The sequence below is a fragment of the Aulonocara stuartgranti genome (assembly GCF_965226115.1).
Source record: "Aulonocara stuartgranti genome assembly, chromosome: 1".
Classification (NCBI taxonomy): domain Eukaryota; kingdom Metazoa; phylum Chordata; class Actinopteri; order Cichliformes; family Cichlidae; genus Aulonocara; species Aulonocara stuartgranti.
The window spans coordinates 38242501-38256444 of record NC_138939.1 but is presented as its reverse complement, the minus strand read 5'-3'; the positions used below and the strand labels follow the sequence as shown (position 1 = coordinate 38256444).

Sequence of the window (13944 nt, the reverse complement as noted above, 5' to 3'; positions counted from 1 at the left end):
TGGCGGCAGCTAGTTAGTTTTAATATTACTCTTATTATTCTTTCTGGGTCACAAAATAAACGTTTAACATATTTTCAGGCGAGAATGTAGCTGTGTAAACCTCAAATATCGGCTCAGTTTATCAGGACACCACATATTTTCAAAAGCGCTCCGACGTTTTCGGAGACGTCTGTTACCCACTAGCTCGATAGCGAGCCGGGGGCAAGGCTCACTAGAGCCGTGAGAACACCGGACTCCCCGCAGATCATTTTCAAACCCACCGCCGTCTTTCACTACTCAGGTTAAACATGATATATAAGTCATTTAGATAACTTAAACATGTTATTGTTTGGCTTTTTTCAGTATTTTATTTGTTCCTGAGTAAATCGGTTTGGCTGAGATTAAAGTTATAGTTTTTACACAGCTGAATAAACCAAGCAGACAACTAATTATCAGAAGTGTGAGATGCTCGAGAATATACTCTGGTGTCCTGTTATATTTTAGATATCAAGGAGTTTATTGAACTTCACTGAAACAATCTGCAAATTTCATTAAAATTTAATAAACTACCATCTTGTCTTTATTTTTAGTTAGCACATACCTTACACACTTAAAGCTGTAAGCTAATGATAGTTATATAAGAGCAGATGCTGCTGGTGCAATAAGCTGTACGCTGTACGTCCAATGGATGATGATTTGATTAGTTGACTAATCGCAAAAATAATTGGTGACTAGTCGACTATCAAAATAAGCCCTACCATCCACTCATCCATCCACCCCCCCCATCCATCCACCCATCATTCCACCATCTATCCACATCAGCAAAATGTTAGATATAGGACTCAAACCTTGGTGCTAAACACCTAGCTTCAAAATCAAGTCTGAACCCCTTAAACAAGCGTTTGAAACAAATAATCCAGGTCAGCCTCTTTGAACGGGCTCTGCTGACGGTGTCGCTCTTTGTGGCAGCAGTTTCTATTTTTACATAATGCGACATTAAGGACTGAAGTGTAAGAATCTCAGAGTCTGTCGTTTTCTGTACAGGTTTGCATCAGTGGAGCGAGTTCAGGCGGACACGCCTCGCTCTCGTCTTCATACACCAAACACTCCTCTAAACCTGTCCACCACCCGGACAGTCATCCATATTCTTCTTCTGCTGCTCATCCCTGATCTACAGACTCGTTCTGCCCCATCAGTAATTCAGTAACACACCAGGTGCTTGACAGGAAAACTTTGTGATGTTTTTCAGAGGATGAATTTTACTGTCTAGTTGATGTGTTTCAGTCCTTTTTGACATAAATGGTTGCACCGGTTTTCGAAAGCCCTCGGCTTTGATTTAATTTGCGGGTGAATGAAAGTGAATTGCTGCTTTGGGGATGATAGCAGAGGAATGTTTAGGAATTGTTGCTTCTCTGTGGTTGCTGTGTTATCCTTTAATTTACAGCCATTAGACTGAGTTATCTGTTGTTGTGCCTCCACCCCGGTGCCACCCACGCTGTCCCTTCAGTGCTGTTCTCAGCTGCTTCGATGACAGAGGGGGCTGCAGACTGCCGCAGTCCTCCGGTGCTCCCCGCTCACAGCGTTTTTACTGCTACAATTAGAGCAGAGAAAACGTTTTGTGCAGCTCCTGCAGAATCAACAAAAGCTGCCTATTAAACACCTCTTTAGTGGCACTGCCCCTCACTTTTATTTCCTCTCTGAGTTTATGGCTGTTAGAGGCGGAGTGTCCAGTACACTGCCACGACCTATAGCTCAGCCTCCACCTCATTTACTTCCTCTCCTTTTTGCTTTTTTTGCTTTTCTCTGAATCTGGTAATCTTCTATGTACTATGGCTACCTTGCCTCTTCCTTTTCATTTCATTCTTTACCTCCAATTACCTCTGCTCCTCTTTTTTTCTGTTTCCCTTTGATCGTTGTTTTATACACCTCCTTAATCTTCTTTTCATTTCTTTTTCATTGTTTATCTCATTCCCTAGTACTTTTCCTCTGCTTCCTATGCCCTTTTAACCTCTCTGCTTCCCTTCTTTTCCTCATTCCTTTCTTCCTATCTTCTTTTTCCTTTCCTTTTTCCTGTCTTGACCTTTCCCTTCTCTTTTTATATATTCTTCCTCACATTTTCTCCTGTTTTTCTTCCTCATTTCTCTTCCTTTTTTCTTTACCTGTCCCTTCTTTCTTTTCTTGTTTGTTCCCACTCCCATTTCCTTATCTTTCAAACTTCTTCCCTCTTTATCTCTTTCCCTGTTCTTTTGCTTGCCTCTCTCATTCTCTTTCTCTTCCCCCCACCACACTTCTCTTCCTTCTCCCCTCTTCTTAATCTTTACTCTCCCTGCTCTCCATCTCAGCTCTCCTCCTCCTCCTCTCTTCCTGTCTCAGCACCTTTCATTGCTCTTAACGACATAGAGCGCATACATCAGCCTCACTAATTAACTCATAAATCATCTCTATGTAGTTGGAAAGTTGAAATGTCTGGCAGTGTTGTGAGAGCCTTTCAGCGCGCAGTGTGATCCACTTTTACAGCAGATAATTGTTGTGGTTTTAATAATGCATCACTTTAAACCATGTGGGGCTGAACCACAAATAACAGTTTGGGTTTTTTTGTGGTTTAAGTCGTTGTAAATTTCTCAGTGTTTCTCCTTCTAGGTTTCGTGGGAATAACGTGTGGTAAAAACTGAATCAACATTTCAATTCAGCTCAAACACCTGACAGAGCTCAGCTCCATTATTAAACAGTCGATTTGCTGGTAAAGTGATTTGTTGGAATCCTGTAACATTTGAGTCAAACAGGTGATGGTAATGTGGGTGGAGTGGACAATTAGCAAGGAAGAGGAAACTATGTTAGGCATGATATCCTGCTAACATTCACAGTAACACCCAAGAGTTATTGCTCTGACAGCCTTGTTGACCCCACAGCAGCACTGAGCACCACACATTTGTGTTTGTTTGTTTTTTAATTTAAAAAAGCTGTGGTTGCTAAGTTAGCTCATGCATCGTGTTAGGCTGCTGTTACAGTTACCAACTACATATACTGCTAAAAAAAAATTAAGGGAACACTTCAACATTTTTAAGTTGTGGGGTGGGGCGTAGGGGCAGTGCCCCCCTTTGGCCCCACCTTGGTGCCACTCCTGTTGTTGGGAATTGATTACCTTCTTAGACACAGATGTGACACAAAAATGGCAGGAAGAAGAACAAAAGTTAATTCCTGATGCTAGACATAGTTGATTTAACAAAACAAAAAACATTAAGTCTGTCTGGCAGCTGCTCTGGAGCTTTCTATCATATCACGTGGTCACATGGGTTTCCCCGCTAAAGACTGAAAACACTTTTATTAAACATTCTGAAAAATGATGTGTGTGCAGCTGATACGTGGGGATATTTCTTGCAGACAAGTTTTACATATTTGCATGTTTGGATGACAAAAAATACTTAAGTTTATCAGAAGTGTGTCAGCAGTACTTCATGTAGTACCAGAGGTTTTGCTTTTTGGGTAATTAAAACTTTGCAAATGAATGAAAAGAGGATCAAAAGACTTCCTGCAAAAAATATATTAAGGTTTTTAGGTAACAATCACTTGGCAGGTTACAGTCATGGTGTGTCAGGATTTAGATTAAATGCATATTGCCCACAAAACAACATAAAGGACGAATACATGAGAATACAGTCACGTGTTAAATGGGCTGCACTTCCACATTCACCAGCTTACACCACACATCAGTGGCACCAGAGATGTTACAGAATAAGATTTTTTTTCAACTTATTTCCTTAAATAAGGCCTCGTTTCAGACAGATTTAAAATTTCAAACTGAATATTTGGATGTTTGTTTGTTTTTAAACATAATTTTTAGACTTTTACACATAAAATATTACCTGTGAATCTGCTGTGTATGGCGTATAACAAGGAAACATCACTAGAAATCATGGCTGCACTGCAGTGCGTAAGTATTTGGACGATGCTAATTTGTTGCCTTTGTACTCCACCACCGGCTTTCGGCGTTAATTGCAGGGGTTTAATAAAAGCACTGCATTACCTGTTGAGGAATTATAGCCCTTTTTATATGTAGTCCCCGTTTTTTAGAGGCTGAAAATGGGGGACTACAAATGACTGACAGTTTAATGGCCGCACAAGCCTGTGTTTAAACGGGCCAAGGAACAAAGTCAGCGGGTGTTTAAGCGCTTCAGTAATGCTTTTAAAATGTAAATTTAGCTCCTAGTTATTAAACGCAGAAATATTCTTGAAGATTTTTCTTCCACGTGAGCTGCAGCCTCCAGCACAAAGTTACCTTCTTTCTGCTATGAGCTTGCTTCCATACTGTTTCCCACTGGCAGCCCTCTCTCCTCTCCGGGCTTGTGTCTAATTAAAGAGGGATTAATGAATCACGTTGTTAAACAAAGACAGACCTCCCGCTCTAATCAGGCTCACATAGAGGGAGGGAGGCCAGCACAGACAGAGCTGGACTGACAAACATGGAGAGCTAAACTGAAACTTGTATGGGACTTTCCCCCTTTTCAAGTTTTCTGTGTGTATGGAGCAAAGTGACTCTTTCTCCTTCTTTCAGTTCAGTTCAGCTTCATCGACTGAAACAGTCATGTGAGCTCTGCACGGTGACTCCAAACCTCAAGCTGAATGCTTTTAAAACATCGACTCTAATGCGTCTGCCTGTAATTATATAGTCAGCTAATCCATGAAGTTCTGCAGATGCAGCTCAGGAGCCTCGTGTTCACATCCAAGCAGTGGTTTCATCTTTGCTTTTTGGTTTGAGTATTTCTGTTGCTGACGTCCTGAATTTTCACCACATCAGGCTCTTTACCGAGAACGATGTGAAAAACGTTCGGTGTGTGGCAGAAAGAAATGTCCTGGTGATGAGAGGTCAGAGAGCGATCAGACGTGCTGGAGCTGAAAGGCTACAGTAGCTCACTAAGTCTCCACAGCTGTGCTGAGCTGAAAAGCAGCTCAGATTAACAGGATGCCCAACCTTGAGGCAGACAGGCATGAGCATGCCAGCCAAGAGCAGCAACTCGATGATACAATGAACAGAGATGTGCCAAAACTGTGAAGATAAAGGCTGAAAAAATGGTAGTGATGAATCACAATAGGGCATCAATCTTTTACCATCCACCAGCTCACCAGCTATTCATTGGTGAGCTAACCAGGCACATTTTCAGGCTCTACGTGTTACATTTGAGTTGAAGTCAAAGACTTTGGACGAGGATTTCCATTTCTGTGTCTCAGCACCGAAAAAACCCCTAGACAGTTATAACCCAGTCTAGCTGGGATAAAATGGCTTTGTTTCTTTCCTTATCTGTAAGAAACTCATTTTGTTTTGCATTTTAATCAGACTCCTTATTTTATCTTTGAAGGTCCAGAGTCACTCACTGTTTAGACTAAATATCACCTTCAGTCAGGGACAAAGTGTGGGCCATGAAGGTGCTGCAGTCATGACAGAAATTCAATTACAAGTACGTACAGTTACATATTATATAAATATATTGATTTAGTGGCTGCACGGTGGCACGGTGGTTAGCACTGTTGCCGCATAGCAAGAAGGTCCTGAGTTCAATTCCACCATCAGGCCGGGGTCTTTCTGTGTGGAGTTTGCATGTTCTCCCCGTGTTTGTGTGGGTTCTCTCCGGGTACTCCGGCTTCCTCCCACTGTCCAAAGACATGCAGCTTGTGGGGATAGGTTAATTGGATAATCCAAATTGCCATTAGGTGTGAATGTGCGAGTGAATGTGAGTGCGAATGGTTGTCTGTCCCTGTGTGTTGGCCCTGCGACAGACTGGCGACCTGTCCAGGGTGTACCCTGCCTCTCGCCCTATGACAGCTGGGATAGGCTCCAGCGCCCCCCGCGACCCTGAAAAGGATAAGCGGAAGCGAATGGATGGATGGATGGATATTGATTTAGTAACAAAAGTGAATAAAACTGGTCACAGGAGGTGGTTACTTTGTGATGTTATACATTCTCCTTGAAGGTTGTGGACCAGCGACAGGAGTGTCACACATGGCAGCGTTAGCGAGTGTATCCAGCAGCACTTTTCCTCAAGCGTCAGTGTTGTATTTGTAAATGTTTGTGTGATGAAGAGCCAGATTTTAAAAGTTGTCTCTTGGTTTTGTAAAATTGTGTCTCTGTAAGACAGAGGTGCAATAATCGAGGTCGAAAGCAAATATCATTATGAGTGTAACAGGCTGTGAGTGTCGGCCTGGGTTTGGTTTGGTGATTTTGGTCCATCTGTGAGGACTCTTGGATGAGGTCTGGCTGTCCTCTGGTACTTTCGGACCGTGTGATTGTGTCTTCTTCTGTGGTTCAGATCTCTTACAGATTGGGTCCAGACTTCTTAGAACCGTAAGCTTTCTAACTCAGATAGTAATGAATCACTCATAAGAAATCTGCAGACTGCTTTGGGATGAGACCCAATCAGCTGGAATGAAGAGAAATTGTTCTTGGTTTTTAGACGTCCTTGAAACAAAACGAGCTTGGAAAACTGGACATGTGTCAGTTTTCCACATTGAAATCTTGTGAACTCAGTATTTGTTGGTTAAATTGAAATTTTTCTTCAGTAACGACTTGAACTCGGATGACTCTGTTCTAAGTGTCCTGTTTTGACTCTGTGTTCTTCTCTACTCAGATGAAAGGATGCTGCAGAGACCTGCCGAGGGACTGAGCCCCACCTGATAACCCCCACCCCGCCCCTCCCCTCGTCCTCTTCCCGACCCCTGACCCTCAGAGCCCTCAGTGCCGCTGTCCCATCATGAACCTTCTTTGCCGCGGGCGCCTAAAGCTGCTGGCGGCGTCACTCACAGCCATCGTCCTGCTCACCTGGCTCTACCTTCTGGCTGGAAACCTGGAAAGTGAGTATGAAGAGATTTCAGGATGTGCGCGCAACAAAATCACTCAACGTGAGTTCTGCCAAGCATTGATCATTACACGGTCCAAACTGAGAATCCACACAGTGTAATTTTCATAGACGCTGGCTTGCGGTCTGGGTCAGACGGCGTCGCAGGAATCCTACCAGCGACAGCAACACATCAATTATCAGATGCATTTTGCAGCTCGGCTCAGTTTCCTTTCAGTCTGACTATGAAGTTACATTTTTAAACGCATGGAGGCAGTTTTCTGTTTAGTTTGCTTTTTCATTCAGAGAGACGTTTTTGCGTGGTGTCTCCTCGAGAAGCTTTAATAACACACATACTAACACAGGAAGTCACATGTTAGAGGCACAGTATCTCTGCCAGTGCAGCTTCAGGATTAATTGCTTTTTAATTATTTTGAATTCAACCTTGACACTTGTATGAACTTACATTTTCTGTGGATCATGTCAGCAGTCCTCTGATCTGTAATGTAGTGCTGGATCAAACTATAATGAACCGATTTGGGAAACATTGTACCAGTTGTGGGGGTTTTTGCCACAGACTTTGTTGATATAGGTAAGCAGCCTTGGCTTTAATCTCATTAAAACTGAGGATGCATATCTAATGATTCTCCTTTTAACAATTTATATCCAGGGCCAGCATTTAGTGCCAAAGGACTAAATAGTTTTATGTATTGAAATATTATCTACATGCTTAGATCCTCACAAGGCTTAGAAGTTTCACATAAATATAATAAAGACACCGATAAGGTCTTCTGGCACCTCTTCTGTTCTTGATGTGTCTCCCAGTCTCCCACTGTCAGACCACCAAAGCGCCCTCAAATCATCACACGGAGTCAAGAACTTGCTCAGGATTTGTATTATTTCTGTTTTGATCCAAACACCTCAAACCTTGATCAGTGATTCCTTAACAATTAATGTCACTTGGAACAACTCGATTTTATGTTAACCCTTAGAGCAGCAGGTGATATATCTGTGTGCTGGGCTGTTTTTACAGGTTAAAAAAATCAAGTCAAATCGTGCTGCGTCAGTGTGACTGCATTCACATTCATACCATGTTGGAAGCGATAAAGAAGCGAGGCCCAACCTATGAGGCTCAAAGATTGATTTACAGAAAAGTGTCCAGTGTGCTCATCTAAGAGTGACACGTGACACTGGTGTCAGCGTTGATGGGAAGGAGGATGCAGGTTTACTCCTCAGTGTTTTTCACACACACGTACACACACACACACGTACACACACAGACACACACACAGACACAGACACACACAGACACACATTTCCATATTCGGTGTATGTTTTATGTGGCAGTGATTCTCGGAGGGCACGCAGAGCAGGAAAATAGGATTCCTTTTTGGTGAGGCTTCCACGTTGCTCGAGCACTCCAACATGGATGACTGATGAGTTGTCTCTGTTCAGTGGATCCACTTTAGCTGTGAGTGTTCAAAGTGATGGAGTGGGCTCCTGGAGCACATTACCACAGAAATAACCAGCGTTTCCCTTTTTTCTTTCTGCTGACTGACTGCGAATCGGATTCTGGTTCCTCCATCTGTCCTGTCAGCTAAGGGTTTCCTCTCTACCTACAGTATTCTTTGTAGTGAGTACACGCACCCTGGCCTTCCTCACCCAGTCACAGGAAATGACTGATCCTCTCTGAGACCAGTAATCCAAGTAAAAGGAAGTTCTTCCTCTCCCCTGTCACCAAGTCTCTGCCGATTCTCAGTGAGAACCATTCGGGTTCTGTCTGTAACACAGTAGTAGGATCCTTAACATAAAGCCCATTGAGAGCTTCATACGCATACAGCTACATTATTAAAATGCTGCTTCTTAATCATGGATTGTGTATAAAGATGAGCGCAGAAAGCCACTGTTTGCACTAGCACTGAAGCTGGATTATAGAACGACTTCTTGTTGGATTGAAATGTTGCTTAAATTCCTATTGAAGTCAAATAACAGTGGAAGAAAATAAACACAAAGGTGCACAGGGGGAAAAGTTGTTATTGTCCAAATAGTTGGACTTTACCGCATTATCAAATAATTCATTTTGTTATTTCCTTTTTTATTAGAAAGAGGGACAATACATATGAATGAACATTTTAACAAATGTAAATATGCCAGATTATAGCCTCAGGCTAATTTCCATCTGCAGACCCTCTGACAGGTTGATGTTACACACAAGTTAATAACAACATACAGAGACATTATTTACAGCCCATGTATATGGAGACAAGGACAAACAATGGGAACAAGCATGGACAACAGAGGATCAGATAAATAATCAGAAAGAGGATTTTGAAAGAGTCCAATTCCTTCTTGTCACTCAGCCATTAGATATGGGTGTAAACATTCCCATCATGCCTCTGTTCAGCTGTGGGCCGGCTGCTGCTCCGTGGGGTTACAGATAGGAAGGGAGGGAAAAGGAGCACAATGTAGAAGAAGAGAATACCAAGATGGGAGAAAGAGTTTTAAAAAAACGAAGTGAGAGAACTCAATCACAAAGGAGAACTGAGGGGTAAATATAGAGGGAGAGGGAAATGATGAGCAGGGCACGGTGGGAGAAAGATGCAATTGCTTATGCTTACATAAGAAGAGGAGGAAGACATCAGAGAGACTAACATGTAGAAAAAGGAGAAAGATGTGAAGACGAATAGAGATAAGTATAGATGAAGAAAAACATGGTGGACAAAGTCAAAAGAAAACCAGTGAGAGAAGAAGAGAATGGAAGTTAGATGGAGGCAGGACGACGAATTGGCTGGACATCGTCCAACATCATTTTTGTCAAATGTTGCTGACATTGAAGGAAATGGTGCGTTTGTTGGATAATTTCCAGTAGCAGACATTTGGTGCTCAAGTGAGTATTTGGGTCAGCGTGGCAGTGAATGTAGGACTGAGTGAAAACTCAAACTCCAGCCTGTGTGTGTAATCTTTTGTTCTTCTACATTTAATATTTCTGTCATGATGCTGCTGGAATGGAGAGAAATGGCTATTATTATATATATGCATATAATCAGGTTACAGGAAACATTACAGCACCCATTTATTAGTGAGGTCAGAGTGTGAGGTCGCTGTCCTGCTGGTTTGAAATCAGACATGAGAAGGGCCCTGCATGCTCATCAGTTATCAACTTGTGCATCACAAAGTAGTCCCACTTATAATGTGGAAGGATATGTGAAAGGACCTACTTGACATTGGCCCGGGGGCCCATGAGCCCGAGTTTCAAGTACTAATTAACTCTCATAAAGAGATTTAAAACTATCAGACTCAAGGTGACTGAACATAAAGAGCAGCTAAAGAACTAGAAGGAGAAGCAAAATGAGCACCAGCTGATACAGTGTGTTTGCAAACAGAGAGAAGAGTGTCCATTATTAAAGTTCAGTGTAACTGGGGGGAAATGCAAATGACCAGAAATGGAGTTGAAACTGCAAACAGACGGAAAACACGTCTGCATGTTGGTGTTTTGTGTTTCTTAGCCTGTGAGACTCATCATGTAGGACGGGCGAGGTCCTTTACAAGTCTGTGCCTGGGGGCATGCTGTCTGACCTAAAGTAGGCCCTGATTTATCCTCCTGTTTGACTAATGAGAGCCACAATTTTCAAAGTAAACATAACAAAAATTCAAAAAAGGAAAGTGTTTACTGAGATCGTTGATTAACAGAGCCAAAGGCTGTTTTCTCATAAACTTCGATAATAACCTGACTTTTTTGTAAAACCACAAAATTCACCACCTACTGGCCATTAGAAGAATTGCAGTTTATCTCACTGATTCAAGGTTCAAGGTTCTTTATTTGTCACATGCATACAGAGATGGGCAGTAATCAGATTACTTTTTTCAAGTAACGAGTAAAGTAAGGGATTACTATTGCAAAAACGGTAATTAGATTACCGTTACTTTCCCGTAGGAACGCTGCGTTACTGCGTTACTAAAACCGTGATTTTTTGCGAGAATGTCTCACGACAGTGACGTAAGCGAGTGCGCCGTTAGTGACAACAGCTGTGTGCAGATCAACAATGGATCACATATCGATTGTGGGAGAGAGTATGAGCGTGCAGCGTTTAAAGCGTGGAAGTACTGACCTTACTTTGAGATTCCATAAAAAGTGACAAAAGAAAACTTCTTTTTACAGTGAAAAAAAACCCTAAACTTCCAAGCAAGCACCAAGTGCGCTATGACGTAATGGGAAATTCACAGAGAAACTTGCGGATTCTTCCACTGACCGCAGCACACCTGCACCAGGGTAAACCTCCGCCTACCCCAGTCCTGCTTTACAGGTCAAAATAGAGCAACAGGACCGCTGAGTCTTTGACTTTATTTATTTTCTGCTGTGTTTTACTTGCATCTATTTGAAAGACTGAGTGTAAACACAAAAAATATTTTATTTTATGTGCTGGAATGTGTAGAAAATAGGTTTAAATGTTAAACTAATTTATTCAAGTCAGAGAATGTTGCATATAATTAAATTTTTGCTTGATGCATAAAGTTAAAAGATTAAAACTGATAAAACAAGTTTTAAAAAGAGACTTTTCCATTTGATTACATTTTGTATGATGGATCATGTAGAAAAAGTAGAATTGGGCTGAAAGATCTATCGCTTTATCACCTCTTCAGGTTGTAAATCGTGTTTTTAAAAAGTAACTAAGTAACTAAGTAATTAATTACTTTTGAAAATAAGTAATCAGTAAAGTAACGGGATTACTTTTTTGGGGAAGTAATCAGTAATTAGTTACTGATTACTTTTTTCAAGTAACTTGACCAACACAGCATGCATAGTTATACAAGTATAACACACAGTGAAATGTAGCCTGACACGCTCCTCGACATGTGCAAAAAAAAATTGGGGGGGGGGGGGGGGGGGTGTAGAGGAAGAACATTATATATATATATATATATATATATATATATATATATATATATATATATATATATATATATATATATATATATATATATATATATATATATATATATATATATATATATATATATATATATATATATATATATATATATATATATATATATATATATATATATATATATATATATATATATATATATGTGTGTATATATATATATATATATATATATAATGTGTGTATATATACATATATATATATATATATGTGTATATGTGTGTATATATATATGTGTGTATATATATATATATACATATATATATATACACACATATATATATACATATATATATATATATATGTATATATATATGTGTGTATATATATATATGTATATATATATATGTGTGTATATATATATATGTGTATATGTGTGTATATATATGTATATGTGTGTATATATATATATATATATATATATGTATATATATATATATATGTATATATATATATAGCGTAGTGGTTAAACTACACGCCTTTGGAACAGAGGATCGCAAGTTCGATTCCTGCCTGGGGCGTCTGTATCCAGTAAGGGTCCTAAGGCTAGACCCCCTATGCTAAGCAAGCCTACCGCAGACATGAGCGAGACAGATAAATATGAAGGCATGCCGGCTCGGACGTCGCCCGGATCAACAAGGTCCGCGTCAGGTGTTGAGGAACCAGGGCACCCTGACGAAAAGTGGGCTACTGGAACAAGAAGGCATCGGTGGGCAAGGGACGAAAACAGGGCGTTGTTGGAATGCTACTACGCAAGTAACCCCGGCGGAAGGGGCTACATGAATAGGATGAGGGACCTATGGATTCTTCGATACCCAACATCCACAATGACAGCGAAACAACTAGTAGCTCAGTGTTCCAACATTCGAAAGAAGGGACTGCTCTCACAGCTAGAGATTGACGAGGTACAACACAAATGCTACGGCAAGGAGGAGTCAGGACGCCAGGTCAGGGGGGAGATATCATCACCCCCACCTGAGATTGGGTACATAGCCCCAAGTGCGATAGGAGAAGGATCATTGAGTGCGAGAGGAACTGACCTGAAAAATAGGATCATGGCCAAGCTTGAAACCTGGATCCCCCGTAGCCGGTTACCAAGATTACGTGAAGTACCCTCAGAAGGTCTGCTAGATGATGTTAATGCAGCACTACGGGCAATACCTACAACCACGATTACCGACACTAACAAGCTGATCTACAATACGGCAGCAGTGATCAGTGAGATGCTTGGCTACAAGTTGAACAGCCACAAGGGGCAGTACCCTCCATGGAGAAGGAGGCTAGAGGGCAAGATCAAAGTAGCACGGAGGGAGGTTAGCCAACTAACAGAGTTGCAGAAAGGTGCGACAAATAAGGTGCCTAAGAAATACAGCAAGCTGTCCATACCTGAGGCCTTGGAAACTGCCAAGCAAAGACTCACAGCCTTGGCCAGCCGCTTGAGGAGGTACACCAGAGAGATAGAAGGCAGGAGAATAAACCAGCTGTTCTCCACAGAACCAGCAAAGGTGTACTCTCAGTGGCAAGGGAACAATAAGAGAACAGCACCACCAAGGCTGGAGACGGAGCAATACTGGAAGAGCATATGGGAGAAGGATGCAACCCATAACGGCAATGCTCAGTGGCTAGTGGATCTGAGGGCAGACCACAGCGACCTCCCTGAACAGGGTCCAGTAACCATCACAGTGGCAGATATCCAAGAAAGGGTCTCCAGTATGAAGAGTTGGACAGCACCAGGGCCCGACATGGTTCACGCCTACTGGCTGAAGAAGCTGACTGCACTCCACGAGCGTCTGGCAGCACAAATGAACCAGCTGCTAGTTAACGAGAGACACCCGGAATGGCTAACCGAAGGTCGGACGGTCCTGATCCCCAAGGACCCCAAGAAGGGAGCGGTCCCCTCCAACTACCGACCAATAACCTGCCTCAGTACTACATGGAAGCTCCTGTCAGGCATCATATCGGCTAAGATGAACAGGCACATGGGTCAATACATGAGCGGGACACAGAAAGGAATTGGCAAGAATACCAGAGGTGCAAAACACCAGCTACTGGTAGACAGAACAATCAGCCGAGACTGCAAGACCAGACTGACCAACCTGTGCACTGCCTGGATTGATTACAAGAAGGCCTATGACTCAATGCCCCACAGCTGGATACTGGAATGCCTAGAATTGTACAAGATCAATGGGACC

At 41.9% G+C, this 13944-nt stretch overlaps 1 protein-coding gene across 1 annotated transcript in view; it reads left to right on the top strand.

The window, feature by feature from the left end:
- The window catches only part of large2 (LARGE xylosyl- and glucuronyltransferase 2), a 49325-nt gene that overhangs the window by 6642 nt on the left and 28739 nt on the right, over window positions 1-13944 (top strand). Inside the window, exon 2 of the mRNA XM_082525997.1 lies at window positions 6600-6822. Coding sequence (XP_082382123.1) covers window positions 6723-6822 — 100 coding nt within the window. The 5' untranslated portion in view covers window positions 6600-6722. The remainder of the gene's footprint in view (window positions 1-6599; window positions 6823-13944) is intronic.